At 41.3% G+C, this 16267-nt stretch overlaps 2 protein-coding genes across 7 annotated transcripts in view; one reads left to right on the top strand and one right to left on the bottom strand.

The window, feature by feature from the left end:
* On the top strand, window positions 1-9175 carry ECSCR (endothelial cell surface expressed chemotaxis and apoptosis regulator). 2 transcript variants are annotated; one of them, XM_081015244.1, is made up of 7 exons: window positions 1-129; window positions 1515-1562; window positions 3252-3377; window positions 5334-5432; window positions 6727-6763; window positions 8300-8382; window positions 9037-9175. In XM_081015244.1, the coding sequence occupies exons 1-7, from the start codon at window positions 72-74 to the stop codon at window positions 9066-9068; spliced, it is 483 nt and encodes a 160-aa protein (XP_080871370.1). In that variant the 5' UTR covers window positions 1-71; the 3' UTR covers window positions 9069-9175. The 2 variants fall into 2 exon arrangements, with proteins under 2 accessions (XP_080871370.1, XP_080871371.1); XM_081015245.1 differs by lacking the exon at window positions 5334-5432.
* A 1223-nt stretch (window positions 9176-10398) lies between these two features.
* FAM193A (family with sequence similarity 193 member A) overlaps window positions 10399-16267 on the bottom strand; it is a 56565-nt gene continuing 50696 nt past the window's right edge. For all 5 annotated transcript variants that reach the window (XM_081015139.1, XM_081015138.1, XM_081015141.1 and 2 more), the window contains one exon: window positions 10399-11165. In XM_081015139.1, coding sequence (XP_080871265.1) covers window positions 11072-11165 — 94 coding nt within the window. In that variant the 3' untranslated portion in view covers window positions 10399-11071. The remainder of the gene's footprint in view (window positions 11166-16267) is intronic.

Genomic DNA, 16267 nt, shown 5'->3' on the forward strand with positions numbered 1-16267 from the left:
CCTGGTTGTTTTTTGTTCTCCCAGACTGCAGAATGGACAGAGCTGCAAGTTTCTGAGGAGTGGAAGACATAATGATAGCTTTACATTTTTTGATGTTTTTCTGGTTATGTGACTCTGTTCTTCTTCAAGGTAAGATACTTTATTGCCCAGTTCTATGCAAGTCTGAGGGGAAAGTTCCAATGGGGCTTATGATTGCCACCTTAATCCTGTTCAAATGGAGGGCAATGGTGAGTTTGTGTTTTGAATGGATAAATTTCAGTCCTTGGCATCTACAGTTAAAATCTCAGGCTGCAGGGCCGCAAAAGATTTCTCTCTGCCTGAAACTCTGGGGAGCTGCTTTCAGTCAGTGTACACAATGCTGAGTAAGATGAATCTATGTTCTAATTCAATATAACACAGATTTATCAATTCATCAAGGAGCAAAGTAAAGCAGTTCTCACTCAGTATTCATGCAAATCTAGTTCCTTTGGCTGAAAGAGGTGCAGATCTTTTAACAAATCTGGCTCTAAAAAACTGCATTCCTGTTGTGAAATACATATATTTCAGAGTTTAAGGATTACAGATTGCCTAGGGCCTTTAATACACAATTTCTGTAACAAAGGTGTGGCTGTTTCACCAAAAGGACAATGGTGCCTGTTTTGTTGAAGAAAAGCTGATGGAACTGCTAATTAAAACAAAAGCTGAATGAATATATGATGTGGAAAACAACATAATTCTTCATCATTTTTGGGGGGTTGAATTATACTGAGTGTACGCAGGATACACTGATGGATAAAGCGAGGATGTGCTGATGACTAAAATACAGAGGGAATTCCATGTCATTCTCTTCCAGTTGTTCCAGCTATGCAAGGAGTGTGGTTTGCCAGATTTAAAGATCCCTGCTCTCCTGCCCACATGCGCTGTTCTGGGGGTTCTCCCAAGCCCCCAGAGCCAGTCTGAGCGCAGGGGCACAGAGAAGAGGAGGCAGGGAAAAGCCTCATTGCATAAGCAGAAAGTCCTTGTGGAGGGCCTACACTGTCAGAGAGCAGATGCAATGGGCAGGATTCAACAAATGAGACCCATCAGCGGAAGCCCTGCAGAAAGGCTTCCACTTGCGCAAGGCGGCTCCTGTGTGCCCTCCCTCGTCCCCATGGGTGCTGCAGGGACCAGAACCTAATCCCTAACCCTGGATTATTATTAACATGCTCTGATAAGTATAGAGGGAACTCTGAGGGCCTGTTTTGGCCATCTAATGTCAGTATGTAGACTTGAAGGAGATCAGTACATGTGAATTGAGATGTTGAGCTTTCTGTTGAGGAGCAAGACATTAGGACAGATTTTACTGAACTGAATTCAGATATTTAGCTAACGTGGGGGGGGGGCGGGAAAATAGGCATTAGCAACAAATGGGTCACTTGGAGGTAAAATTGGCCATATAGCCTTTGTTTTGGATGTCAGATAATGTAGCAAAACCAACATGTCCCCACAAAAGATATATATCCTAACTGCTCTCCTATTTTCCGATTTGCCTGTAGAGTCTGCGCCCAAGAAAAATGGAAGCGTCATCCAGCCATCCTCAGCAGGTAGACGCTCTACAATTACCCTGCTATTAAAAGGCTTTACCTTTTCAATGAGTTCCAGTAAAGCGATGAGGGAACCCTTTGTGTGATCCTGATGGAGGGCAAGGGCAAAATATCCGTGATGGCTCTTTATCCTCCCTTTCATCTCTAACACCTGTACTCAGGATTACTTACAGTGGGCAGATCCTTTGGTAGGAAAATGCCAGACCATCACTTCTCATTTCAACATGCTACTATTATGCATTATAAACAAGTAGCTCTCAGCATCCTGTGGTAATGAATGTTCTTATATTACAAAACTGATTGTTGCTTGATTTAGGTGAGAAAGGGAATTTAAACCTATTTTTGCTATGTCAGATGCAGTCCCTTTGTTCCATACAGCTAAATTCATAGTGGCCAAAAAAGGTATTTTTGATGGTCAGTGGATTTTATGCCTTGTCTTGTTCTTGTTCTTGTTCTGCATTGCCATTTCCTTTCTCAGAGAAGAGAGCGGTTTTTCCCTGACTGGTTTTTGGATATTTTACTGTGCATATTTATGCAGAACACATGTAAGGGTACTGAGACAGGAAAGAAGTTGGCGTGAGCACACTGACTGTGCCCTGGGTCTCCTTTGTCCTCCATATTTATTTATTTTTTAGTAAGATATTTATTAAAGTTTAAGCATTTCAAAGGAAAGAAAAGAGGAAAAAAGAGAAATACAAGCAATAAACAATTACAAAACCTCAAAAACAAAAATAAATACAATAATACAAAACATCAACAATACAAAAAAGAAAAAAAGAAAAACAAAAGCATTTAAAAAACCCAAACCTTTTAAAAATAGAAGAAAAAAAAGGAAAGAAAAAGGGAAAAAAGAACAAACAAACAAAAAAAGACCCCGTATTTTCATATTCTTATCTTTCATTTGCTTATTTCCTCGACTTCCTCACACCTCCTTTTTTGTATTCTAGTTCAATTAATTATTCCAGTAAGTCCTTTCCCTCTTTCTCAAATTTAGTTCCATAATTTATCTTAACACAATTTAGCCTTAAATTTACACCTTTACCCAATGTCAATCTATTCATACTTAATTCTTTATAATATTTCTGCTAAAGTCATATAGCTTCTTTCCAGCATCCTTCTAACATTCATTAATTTTACAATATTTCTGTAAATATACTTTAAATTTTTTCCAATCTTCTTCCACCGACTCTTCTCCCTGGTCTCGGATTCTGCCAGTCATTTCTGCCAATTCCATATAATCCATCAGCTTCATCTGCCTCCTTTGTCCTCCATATACTAGGGGTAGCCATGCTTGTTAGGCAGCTGAGGCAAAGGATGCTGATGCTGGACAGCAAGGAAGCTAGTGAGAGAAGCCACGCTGTGCTGAGGCCAGTTGGGTCCTCCCTCTCCAGCCAGCCGCCTGCGGCACTGGAGTCCATTCATCCCATTTCATTGTTTATAGCCAATGGCCATTACAGTATAAACCACAAAACATGCTATCCAATCAAAAAGGCAGTTAATCTATAAATTTTCAAGAAATCTATCAGTCTAATCTTTTTTTAAAAAACAAACTTGGGAATGCAATGCTGTTTTGAGTCAGGAAAAAAACGTCAGTAACAAAGGTAGTAGTAGATGCAGGGTCTTACCCCAATCCATTGCCTCTTCATTTGAATCCGCCTCTCAATGTCTCTATACCTTTCTATTTCTTAGTTTCCACAGGTATATATAACGGGGCCACCTCTCCCACGAAAGGTCTCCTGTATGTAAATACAGATTTTCTCACTATCCCTTCCCCTACAGAAGAAAAATCAGCAGCACTAACAGTGGCAGCAACTGGTGAGTAAAGACATTAAGATGAGGTGTCACAATTTTGGACAGAAAGTAATAAGACAGATGGGTTTAAAGGGTGCCAGCATTAAATATTTTTCCAAGTATTTTAAAAATATTTATATCTTACGGAAATCAGTATTCTGATTATACCTCCACACTCTTGCCCCCAAAGAACACCTTATCAGTAGTAGTTTGTAAAGCTTAGCAAAAAAGAAGTCAGGATTCATGAAGCGGCATTCAACTACAAAATTGCAGTAGCACAACAGGACATCCTTCTTGCCCCACACATGCCCTGCACTGTCCCAAAAATGTCTCCAGAGCCAGGGGTGTAGTGAGGAGGGCCGGGGGGGGGGTCATAGCTCAGGGCACATGGTTTTCAGGGGGTGTGAGTCAGGGCCCCCCCACAGGGATTCCTGCCCTGCCTGCTGCCGGAGGTCTCTGGCTTCCAGAGCCCAGTCTTGCCACTGCGCCCCTGGCCCCCTCACCAAGGGCTCCCCCCGCACGGGTGGGCAAGCAGCGCAATGCATCCCCGCACCTGCTTGGCGGTGGAGCACCTAGCCCCTGGTCCTGCCTGGTACGCACGCACACACCGGGCCCTAATCAAGGATGCAATGCTACTGTCCAGAGGGATGGGGGAACCCCCTGAACAGATATAGGGGGCACTGGGGAGAATGCTCCCTTTCACAAGGAGACAAAATGCTTTGCTTAGAACTGTTTTGCATAGAACACATAGTATTTGTTAATTTTAATTTTGTCAAATTCATTCTCAAATGTACTTACAGTGCCTGTATTGCCTAATTTAACTTCCTGCAAAGTGTCCCAAGAATGTATGAGCTCCTATGAACACTTACCTGGGAGTAAAGAACATAAGCATACCTAGAATAAAATTATAAATTATCTGGAGGAAGGACAGAACACAAATAGAGGAGTTGAGCACAAATGATTGACTGCCACTTTTTTGTTCTACCCGGTCTGAAAGGATCTCAAAAGCAGTGTGGGTGAGGTGTGGTTGCATTGAAGTAATGGCCGGACTGAGATCTGCTTAGCTGCAGACACCTTATACATTAGGTGCCCCACAAACTATTCTCTGGGTACACTGTCTCAAAGGTACATCAAGTCTTTTCAGTTATTCCATTCCACATATACACTTAAAACATGGAGAGAGAGCCTGATGTGGTGAACCCTGCTGGCCCCATCCCTGATGTGCACGTTTTCAAGAGAGCCTATTTGCAAACAAGTGTGCATATGCAGGCTGCTCACTCAGCTAGGAAAGTACTGGGTTTTCAGATTGCAGAGAGCATGTGTGAATAGGCTGTCCTTTATAAATGTCACATTGAATGTATGGAAATTGGAGGACAGGGCTGACAGAGCAATCACTCATGAACACACAAGGCCATCCAAATCTCTGCCACGTCACCACTTTGCACAATGCTGCTGTGCTGTCCAGTACTGATAGCTCTTCCTGAAAGAACATGCACCGGCCTATTGCCACAATGCTGGCACTTGGCAGTAGTAAAGAATTTGTCACTGCAGTGCACTGGTACATTCCAGCTGTTACAGGGCTGCCAGTGAAATTTCTTCTGGGGCATTTGTTAATAGGCTTAAGAGAATTTCTGGTTATTCAGTAACTCCATTTGATGTTCAGATACAGATTAAAAAATATGTAGACTCTACATTTTTGAAACATTACGACTTAATGCACTTGTCTCTGCTCCCACCTGGATTTACAGAAATTTATACCCTCCTAGACACTAGACAATCACATCAATTGTTGTATTGAGATGCTCTTGTTGGCTGTCCTTGATTGTGCTCCTGCCCATTTTTAACTACTTTGGCAAGTTTGGGTTTTAAGTAGTGATTGGCAGCACTGTCAACCCTATTTGTTGTCACTGATTCTAACAGATGTTGAATGGAAAACTACCAATGGCTGCCATTATGGGTCTTGTTTTCCTCGTTATCCAGGTGTTATCAGCTTCATTGCCATTCTGGTGGTGATTGTAATTATCCTGGTCTGTGTGGTCAGCCTAAGATTCAGGTGTCATCACTGCAAAAATGTGGAAGGTATTAAACAGTGTGCGTCATTGTTTTAATAGCCCTGAAGTGATTATCTTGTATCCAAGTCTCCATTTTATCCACTTAATATTCACCTTGCAATTGTCTGCCATGGACTTGGTTCACTATCCACATTTCTTGACTTTGATTCTCTGCTTAGCTCTTGTTCTGTGTTCTTTCTTGGGTAAAATGCTTCTTGTCCAACCCTTCTTCTTACAAACATTTTGCTCAAGATAATTCCATAATTCCCCACTTTCCGGTTTGCAGGCCGGTTGTAATTTATAGTCTCAAGCTTCCTGGGTTTTTTCCTTCCTTTCTTCACTTTTAACCTTCTTCACTTCTCAGGTTCTTGATGATGCCACTTGAACACTCTTCCTTATTCACTGCCTTCACTCGATTTCCTTCAGCTTATATACTTTATTTATGTCCCACCTTACTGCCAAGGAGCTCAAGATGACTTACATTGTGCCTCACAACACCCCTTTGAGGCAGGCTAGGCTGAGAGACTGTGACTAGCCCAATGAGCTTCATGGCTGAACGGGGATTTGAACCCTGGTCTCCCGGGCCCTGCTCCAACACTCTAACGGCTACACTGCACTGGGCCTGCATTCACGTCGTGAAAAGCGAAGGTGTAAGCTTGCCCCACAACTGATTCAAGTTCATGTTTGGTCCTACCTTATTATGTCCTCACTAAGTATATTTGTTTTTTAATGTGCTCTCTTTCCCATACCCCAAATGTGTGAACATTTCTTCTTGATTAAATTGTATTCTATCCACTTTCTTCTTATTCTTCTGACAGAACTTCTTCTCATTTCTGATTTTAAACCCAGTTCAACTTCTAATCACTTATAATCTATATGCTCATCTTTCAGCTTGACCACCTACTTGTTTTACTGATATAATTCCTTCTCATCCGTTATTCCATGTGTCATATTTTAACTTAACCTTGTCCTCTGGAACTTTACAATTCCAGCTAGCACCAACAGGAGCAAATAGCAGCTTTGGAGGAGCAGTTTTCATCATGACTGCTGCAGGGGAGGAAAAGGTTAAACACTCCTCCTTTCCTGCCCACTGTGATCCTTATCATTGATGCACACACCAGCGACTATTTGCATTTTTTAAACGTGCACATTAATTGCAAAAATAAGCATGTTAACACATCTAGCTGGGTCCTCTGGACATTCCTTCTGCCTCTTCCAAGATATGCTTTTATTTTAATGATAAATGAGGACTAAATTAAAGGCAGTATATTATTTGTACACATCTTTTAGTGCGTATTATTAATGGATTTTTCTCTTTGTAGATAAACAAAAACCTCAACATCCGATTGTATCTTACAGGTAAAAAAATATGTTTTAGAGTTTTTTCTTCTTACTAGTTGCTGTCAAGCTGCAGCTAATTTTGTTTTTCAGCTACTAACTTTCAGAGTGGCTGTGATCCTTGTTGACTAAATCAGGTTGGTCAAAACCTTTATGTGAGCTGTAATACAGCTTTGGGTTTTAATGCATGAAAAGGGACATGGTCAACAGTGGAACAGCTACAGCCAAAGTACTGCATGTCTGGGGCCCTGCTTCAACCTTAGGAATGTGTGGCTGCAGAGAGGGACGGCAAAGAATAAGAATCAGAAACAATCCAAAACACAGGAACAGTTCAGAGTGGCACAGCAAGAGTAAAGTTACACATCAGATTAAACAACCCTATCATCACACATTTACACAAGTGTCACTAGGTTCGATCAGACTGACTCTTTAGTGAAGGAATTTAGAACTGCAGCCTTATTATTTATGCGGTGGTTTTCAAAGCATAATCTCAGCAATAATTACAACACTGTCGTAAGGGTATGCAGGTATCACTCCTATGCTACTAACTTTGATGTAACCCACAGCAGCTTGCCTAGGACGACTGTATGGAGTTTATGGCTGAGCCAAATGTTTAGGAACATTCATAGGATACAGAGGGATAAAGTGATCTGGTCTGGGGTGATGGCAACTAGTGTAGTTGCCCAGCGCAGCCACCAACAAGGCAATGCTTCTCAAATAGTCACTATAATTTCATTTAGATATGACTTTATAGTCATGTGCTTTGAAGACAGAGAAAATGCTTGCTTCATTGCTCCCTATTGCCCTCAGCTGTTGATTATTATGACACTAAAGTAATGGAGCAACGTTTAATTATATAGTAGCACAGTTGTACCTCGGAAGTCGAACGCTTTGGTTCCCAAACGCCACAAACCCGGAAGTGAGTGTTCTGGCTTGCTAATGTTCTTTGGAACCTGAACGTCCAACACGACTTCTGATTGGCTGCAGGAGCCGCGCCTTGGTTTCTGAACGTTTTGGAAGTCGAATGGACTTCCAAATGGATTCCGTTCAACTTCTGAGGTACGACTGTACTGTAAAATCACATTTCTTATTAAGCGAGTTTGATGATCTACTGCCTACCTTCCTAGCAGCAGAGAAACATCACACACAGCAATGAGAGTCTGCCCGGCTGCTTGGTTAAGTAAAAGAGAGATGGTAAGAAATGATACTAACACCAATAAAAGCACATCCTGCATAAACATTACAATATGTCCCACAACATTAAAATATTTCTAAATCCAAAGCAATAGATTTCAGATTTGGATGAAGCTTCCTAAGTTGAAACTCCATAAATGGACAGAAGGATTAAAGTCATTAGAACATTTACTGAGCAAAACATGCTGTGGCTTTTGTTCATAGCATTGGCAGAATGAAAGTAAAGAACAAGCTACACATCAGTGCTTCCTAATCCACTGAGATGTCTAGCTCTTCAGTGTTAGTCACCTGCAAGGAAAAACACATTTTCTCATGAGGTAGCCAGATAAAGTAACATTGGATGCATCCTCTATTTTTGGGCAGCTGCTCTGATGCTGAAGCTGCAGTTGGCAAGAAAAATGTCATGCTGGTCTCCATGAAAGACTTAAACATAAGCAACAGCCAAGGTAAGGTTTAAGGGTTGGGGAAACCCAAAGGTGTTCTATTTGATAAGCAAGTCTTAGTGGGAGTGACTAATTAGAACCCCACTATTTATAAAAGCAAAAAAGTATTGTAAGTGACTATTCCCCAGGGATAAAACACAATTATTTGCTGTGGCTCTTAGATTATTTTGGGGATTATACTTTATCATGATAACTGACTTAAAAGAATTATAGCAAGGCATTAGATTCCTATTAAACCTGTCCTAAGACTTCTGCTCATATGGCCACACAAGCGTGTGCCTTGAACCTTGTAGCTTATGTTTAATTCTAGCAAGCTATTTATCATTTGTATAGTACCTAGAATTTACTAAGCATTGTACACATTAAATGAAGACAATACCTGTACTGTATAGAGATTTACAATGTAAAATACATGATGCAAAGGACTTAACTCCCTGTGAGTTCAGATTCAAGAAGATATTGCTGTGAACTATACATGATTCCCATACAGACAGCAGAAGGATTGTACTTTAGATAAAGTTGTTTTTTGGGGGAAGAGAGGGGTAATTACTTTGTTTAAACACTGATCTAGGCACAGAACCCAAAGAGTAAGGTTTATTTTACATTCTGTACCTAGAGCTCTGAGGCTTTCTAATTTTGCCATGTTGGTTTTTCCAGGTGCTGCAAAATGTATTACACCTGAAAATTGAAGAAACATTTTTAAAATGTGTAACTTTATTTTTAATCAATGTGGGGGAATTCTGTAAGGTATTTGTTATTCTCTTTGGGATATAAACACATGAAGCCACTTTGTAAATCAGACCAATGATTAATCTAACCTAATATTGTATACTCTTGACTTATGGTGACTCTCCAATGTATCTGATCCTTTAAACGCAAATACTGGGTATTTTACCTGGAACTGTTGTCTCCTAAATGCAAAACATGCACTGTACTATTGAGTTATGGTCCTTCCCAGCTGTGGTTTTCAACTGGCCAAGAAACCTCTATTTTTTCTTTGAAAAGTACTCATATTGATGGGGGGGGGGGAAAACCAGTCACATTTCATTGTGGTCGTTGTTAATTTGGCATATTTTAATTTCAATGGAGCACATAAAATATATTTCTCAGGAGAAGGAAGGAGGGTGCAGACAGCCACATTTTAATGCACAAGCAACTTCTCATTTGCTTACCTGTGCTGGAAGCCTTGTCCTTGCATCCGCAGCTGCAGAAGTGAGCTTGAAATTCCTGGCAGATGCTTGTGTTTGAAATCCTGGGCAGAGTATCTGAAAGGGGAATCTGAAAAGATAAACATCACCTATCTGCCCTTTATTATTTGTGTTTATCTTGGCTGTTGAGTTACCTTTTTATGCAGAGTTCCCCATCATCAAAGTCCCCTCTTGAGTATTCTTGAATTGGTGGCAAAGTGATGTCTTAATGTCTGAGAGCAAAGTTCCCTGGCTAGGTTTTTTTATACTCCTGGTCATGCATTTCTAACAGTTGCAAAGAATCCTGTCTTCAAATGCAGCTGGAGAAGGGTTTGGAGGGAGGGGATCTTCATTAACTTTCTTTCCAAAGGTAACATCACACCATAGTTGGGGGCAGGACCAACCCTCTGAGTGAGCGTAACATCCTGCCTAGCTTCCTTTCCTCCACTGTGCTAGAAGGCTTATATTAGATGTAGAAATATACTGCTCCACCAGCAGAGTGCTGTGCTTAGTCAGCACACAGAGATGTGACAACTACTGCAGGTATGAGATGGGTTCACACTGTTTCTAGGATTATAAAGAAATTCAGGTATTATACCAATTACATTATTTGCTTCTGAATTGCTGCCTCTGTTGCAGTTGCAGTTCAACAACCTAATCATAACATTTTTCACAGCTGTTATTTGTTAGCGATTTTTGCACAATGTTTTCCCCAGGGTAGCTGTCCAAACACATAAAAACAAAAACTACATGAACCCTCCCTCATCTATAACACACCAACTTCCCACCACCATCTACCACGGCAGCAATGAAACACAAAACAGAGCATGAGTCTTTTGTGATTACTAATGTATTCCATCTTTCAACAAGAAAGGCATGATCTTAATATTATTTAACAATATGTTAAAAAATCAGCCAATAGGCTTCAGCGTTAATACAGTTATACAGTTTTACTGATTTGATATGCAAGTACTCATTTGCTAAACTTCCTCTTGCAAGTATTTTTACACAAGCTGGCTACAAATTGGGAATCAAAACACAAATTGCTTAACTTGTACATTCTCAACAGTAGATTGTGAAAAACAAAAGTAAATGCTTGTCCCAAAAGAGGAATTTTCTCTATGACAATTTCTTTAAAGAAGTCTATAAGGAAAGAGCAAAACTAGTTGGATTCATTGCTCTGTTTAAAGGACAAGTCATAGCAAAATGGGAAAAGCCAAGGTATCTCCAGAAACTGGAAACATGCTGTTGTTCCAATTCCAGCAACTGCAGACTATAGTCAGATAAGTCTCATTCACAGACTTCAATCACAGAAACTAACATATGTAGTTAGAAAGCAGCAATTCTGCAGCCTTCTAGCATAATCAGGGAAAAGGCTAGATGACCAGTGAAGATCCACACAGCACTGCTAATGAAGGTATTTGTCTCAAGGCCACAGCAGTTCTCAGCACAGGGAGTGCAGTTAGTAATTAGATCCCACAACATTCATATCCATGTTGTGTCCTTTAGTGGACAGCAAAGGTAGCTTTCTTCAAGCTAAAGTTGGACCAATTGATGGAAAGTCTTTGCCTTGTCTGTCTGGCAGAATCCAAGCAGAATCTGTAAAGAAAACACGTGTAAAGGAAATCTAATACACACCAAGGAAGTATACCGTATTTTTCGCTCTATAACATGCTCCCAACCATAACACACACATAGTTTTTAGAGGAGGAAAACAAGAAAAAAATATATTCTAAACGAAACAGTGGATGTATCATTTTTGTGCTTCATGCTGTGGCCACAGACATGTGATCTGACGGTGAGTTTGGGGTAGCCCAATGCAAAAATCCTGAGGATCCATGTGGATCTGTGTTTTGTAACCACGTTTTTGCACCACTGCGGCCCCAGGCAACAGTGGGTGCGTGATTTTTTTGGTGCAAGCTGTAGCCATGCACATGCTATGTGATCTGATGGTGAATTTGGGGTGACCCAGTGCAAAAATCCTGAGGATCCATGTGGATCCGTGCTTTGTAACCACGTGAATGAAGGAACTGTCAGTAATGTATGGTATCTCCAATACAGTGATGAAGGAAGGGGGGGGGGAGCTCACACTTGTCCTAGGCAAAGCAGCCAACTCCTATAAGCCTAGGTGCCTTCACCCCCCATTAAATATTTGAGGGAGTCATCCCCCCCCCATGCTGATGGGCATTGCCATTCATATAAGGTACCAGTGTGCATGCACTTTGTCTTGAGATCATTGCAGTCTGTGAGATGGGGCTTACCTGTACCTGCCCCCCCCCCCAATATTTTATTGAAGTTGGAAGAGGGAGGGAGGGAGGGAAGAGAGATGGAGAGCTCACATTTGTCCTATGCAAAGCAGCCAACTCCTATGGGCCTAGGTGCCTTCACCCCCCCCATTAAATATCTGAGGGAGTCATCCCCCACCCCCCATTGTGGTATGTGAGTGGGGCTTACCTGGCTGTCCCCCCAATATTTTTTGAAGTTGGAAGAGGGAGGGAGGGAGGGAGGGAAGGAAGAGAGAGGGGGAACTCACATTTGTGCAGCTGCCTTGCCTCGAACCGGAGCAAAAAGAGGAGGAGGAGACTCAGGGACACGAGCCTTGTAAGCCTCTTTGTTTGAATTTACCGGTGAGGTGCTGGGGGAGGGACGGAAGGGGATGCCCTCTTTGTCCCTCCTTCCGGCTCATTGTAAAGAAAGCAGAGTAAGAGCCGCTTACATTTGTGTAAGGGAGAGCCATAGAGCAGGCAGACACTGAGAAAGAGAGGCTGTCTCCCTTTCCCCACCTTGGCTTTTACACGCTGCGCGCAGCTCTTGCCGGCTTCCAAGCTGCCTCCCTTCTCCCACCTCGCCAAAAAGCCATAGAGCAGGCAGACAGGAGGAAGAGAGGCTGTCTCCTGACACTCAGCTGTTGCTCAGCTGTTGCCGGCTTCTCAGCAAGCCAAGCGGAGGAAGAGAGGCTGCCGAACAGCCAGCAAGAGCGGCTCCTCCTGCCTGCATTCGCTCCATAACGACGCGCACACACATTTCCCTTTACCTTTTAGGGGGGGAAACTGAGTGTTATGGTGCGAAAAGTACGGTATATCATCATGTCTACATTACAATTTCCTTTGATAATTATTAGATTTCTAATTACTAGCTATATAAAATGTACCTTGTTAATACTTGAGCAGAGTTGCTTAAACTTCAGCTAAAAGAGAGTGCATTAACACCCACCCTAGGGTGGAAGAAGGCTGAATGATTTGACATGATAACTAATGTTGTATTTTTTATATATATATATATATATATATATATATATATATATAGTAAGTAAAGAATTCTTTTAAAGTCAAAATTGCTATTCACAGTGGGGTAAGGTTTAAAGATACCTTTGTCTGCATTTTGCAATGAGCGAATGTGGCAAGTCAGTAAGCAGAGCCAATGCTTCTCGCCCCTCAGCTCTGGGTCATTTCAAATAACAGCTGCTATTAAAATGTGTTGCTGACTGAGACTTAGAGGCTATGAACCAATGTTTAATCTCATTTGATTGTGCTAAAACAGGGATGGGGAACTTGTGGCCCTCCAGATGTTGCTGCACTTCAGCTCCAATCAGGCCCTGCTAGCAAAGCAAGTGGGAGTTGAACTCCAGCCACATGTGGAGAGCCACGGGCTCCCAATGCCTGGGCTGAGAGGCCCCAAGGGTGGCACTAACGTGAAAATGATGACCCCCCATATTGGAATTTGATCTCAGTTCTACAGCTGACTTCATTAACCCTGCTAACAGTGCCTGATGACCAGTGCTCATTTTAAAGTCTTTGGAACCTAAACATTGGTGCAACTATGCATGCATTTTTATACATGGAGCAGAGTTCAATGCCTCAGTCCCAATGATTAAGCTTACAACGTTTAGATGCAATACTATTTGGGTACAACTTCAAATCCCTACTCTGCTTTCTGCTTGGACAAATCATGCTTTCAGTATACCTACCTCATAAATGTGTTGTGAAAAAACATATATCAAGAAGGTGCATGGTCTTACACATGTGGGATAAACATATTTGTATTTTTCGATTCAGCCAGATTTAGTATTACAGAAATGGAAAGACTGAACAATACAGCAGTGGGCATATGCGGCCACCCTCTCATTTGCTGTAATATATAAAAGTAGTTACTAGGGTAGGTTTCTGCTTTGTGAGTTTTAGTTTGTCCATTCTCTGTTTCTGCAGAGGTGCTGTATAACAGTGCAGAGAACTGAAGTTATGGGCTGCTTGTGAATAAAGTGTGCTTTGTAGTTAAAAGCACACATGTATAAGCCTTTCACAGAAAGTAAGAAGGGGAGCATTTTTATTTTATGAGTCCTTCTAGCTGCTTTGAAAAGAAGGCTGCTACACTGGAAACTTGTGCACAGTTTCATCAGTGACAGCAAATCTGGGAAGACTCCTAAGAGATACTGACCCACTTTTAAAAATAAAAATGCTACTAAATGCTACTAACAAAATAACAGTTGAAAATAAAAAGAAAGCACTCAGCAATGGTGGATATGTATTATGAGAAGTCTTAATCTGTTGAAAGTCAGAAGGGAAAACTTTCAATATGTTGAACAATATTTTTAGCCTAATTCTAAGTGAATTAGTAGAATAATCTAAATTGAAATAAGGTCTGAGACGACTATAACAGCTTGTGGCATCTCAGATGTTAAAAAAGGGACACTGTGCTTTTTTTTAAAAAAAAGTGGGGATTTTGATGTCAGTCTGCATCTATTTTGGCCTTCAACTTGATTTCTATGTTTTTATTGTTAAATCGATCAAGGATGTTTCATGGAAAGTGATTCATAAATAAAATAAAATAAATGAATAATAAAATTGACTTCAAACTCTTTACTGGTCAAGCATTTAATGTCTGTTTTTGTAAGGGAAGCAAGTATCTATTTATATATTAGAAGGGTGTGTTGCATGCATGTATTCATGTACCCATGTGTGGGTGGCTGAGAGGTAGTGGGGGCTGGATGGTGAAGAGATGGGCCTCATGGATGCATGAATAAGAGGAACGGCTACACTGATGGATGGGGTATGACATGGAATCATAGAACTGCAGAGTTGAAATGCACCCAAGGGTCATCTAGTCCAACCCCCTACAATGCAAGGATCCTGCCCCCTGCTGTCTCTGGGTGGGTATTACCAAAATGATGTTTTGTACACCACATTCACCCACTGACCTAGAACCTCTGAAAGGAGGAGGCTAGTGTTTCCCCTGTTGCAAGAATATGAAATAGTCTTAGAGCATCTTGCAAGTTTGGGCAGAGAAAAACGTTGAGCCTTCCCAAGATTTATGATGAGAACGCTTCAGTTGAAACTGTAAGGCACGGGTGGGCAGATCTCAGGCTTGCAGGATCTACTGTGTTTTAAATACAGTGGTACCTTGGTTTGTGAACAGCTTAGTTCAAGAACAATTCAGAACCCGAATGCTGCAAACCCGGAAGTAGGTGTTCTGGTTTTCGAACTTTGCCCCAGAAGCCAAATGTGCTCCTGGGCATCCGTTTTTACAGTTGCACAGCAAATTTCAGTCCCCCGCATAGTAATTAAGCCGTTTTTTCTTCTCGCATCTGCCCTTGCACCACTCATCTGGGTCCCCCCCCCACTGTAATTAAAGCCTTCCGTTTCTGATTGCAGTGTTCTGAGGTGATATTTGGTGCTTTTGTTTTTGCTATTTTTTGCGTTTTTGTGGCTTTTTCATTTCTGTGACTGGCTTGTTTTTCGTTTTATGATTGATTGATTGTGTGACTGCAGAAATGGATAAAAGCCCTCCATCCAAACAATGACTATCATGTGCAGGTAAGGAAAAGAATTAATTTTTATTTTTATCATCTACAATACTGTCTTATTTATTTTATAGTACAGAACATTGATTATTGCTTTCATTTTATGGATCAATGGTCTTGTTAGATAGTAAAATTCATGTTACATTTCTGTTTTAGGAGTTGTTTTTAAAAGTCTAGTACGGATCAATCTGTTTTGCATTACTTTCTATGGGAAAGTGCGCCTTGGTTTTGGAATGCTTTGGTTTTGGAACGCACTTCCAGAATGGATTAAGTTTGAGAACCAAGGTACCACTGTACTACCCCAAGAGTCACCAACTGGTACAAAACAGTATGTGTTCCCTTGCCTGAGCTGCTAAGAATCAACATGGAGACTTCTGCCTGCAAGTTGTCAGGAGTGCTCTGATGGTGTTTCCTGCTTGGCAGGGGGTTGGACTCGATGGCCCTTGTGGTCTCTTCCAACTCTATGATTCTATGATTCTATGAAGTTCTGCCCAGAATTTGTTATCAGTGCCACAATAAAGGCCACAAGTTATTTTATGGAAAAAATCAACTCCTGTTCCCACCCACCAAGGCATTATTTCCCAGCAAACCTCTTTTTTTTTCTTTTGCAAGATGAAGGGAGCTTCTTAGTTGCTGCTATTTTAGACACCTGAGAATCACATAGCTTAGCTGATCTACTTCAAACGGCCCAGAGATCTAGCTGAAGTTCTTAACCTACCTTCTGTTGTAAGGATGCTTGTCCTTATTTTAAGGCAAGTAAACACAACTTGTGATCCAGGCCCCCAGAAGCTCAATCTACCACTTCCATTTGTTGCCTGTCTAGCGCACTTCTTAGTTGATCTCAGTATCAATGCCCTGAATACTCTGTTCCACACCAGTAGAGTGTGTTGCCTGGGCACAACCA

The sequence above is a fragment of the Podarcis pityusensis genome, assembly GCF_964106645.2.
Source record: "Podarcis pityusensis genome assembly, chromosome: 7".
Taxonomy (NCBI): domain Eukaryota; kingdom Metazoa; phylum Chordata; class Lepidosauria; order Squamata; family Lacertidae; genus Podarcis; species Podarcis pityusensis.

Excerpts from the sequence above, each read along its gene's own strand:
- ECSCR (XM_081015244.1), top strand. The coding sequence starts at position 72 with ATGATAGCTTTACATTTTTTGATGTTTTTCTGGTTATGTGACTCTGTT. Across the intron at positions 130-1,514 it reads TGACTCTGTTCTTCTTCAAG|AGTCTGCGCCCAAGAAAAAT; the intron begins GTAAGATACTTT and ends ATTTGCCTGTAG. Across the intron at positions 3,378-5,333 it reads ACTAACAGTGGCAGCAACTG|GTGTTATCAGCTTCATTGCC; the intron begins GTGAGTAAAGAC and ends CTCGTTATCCAG.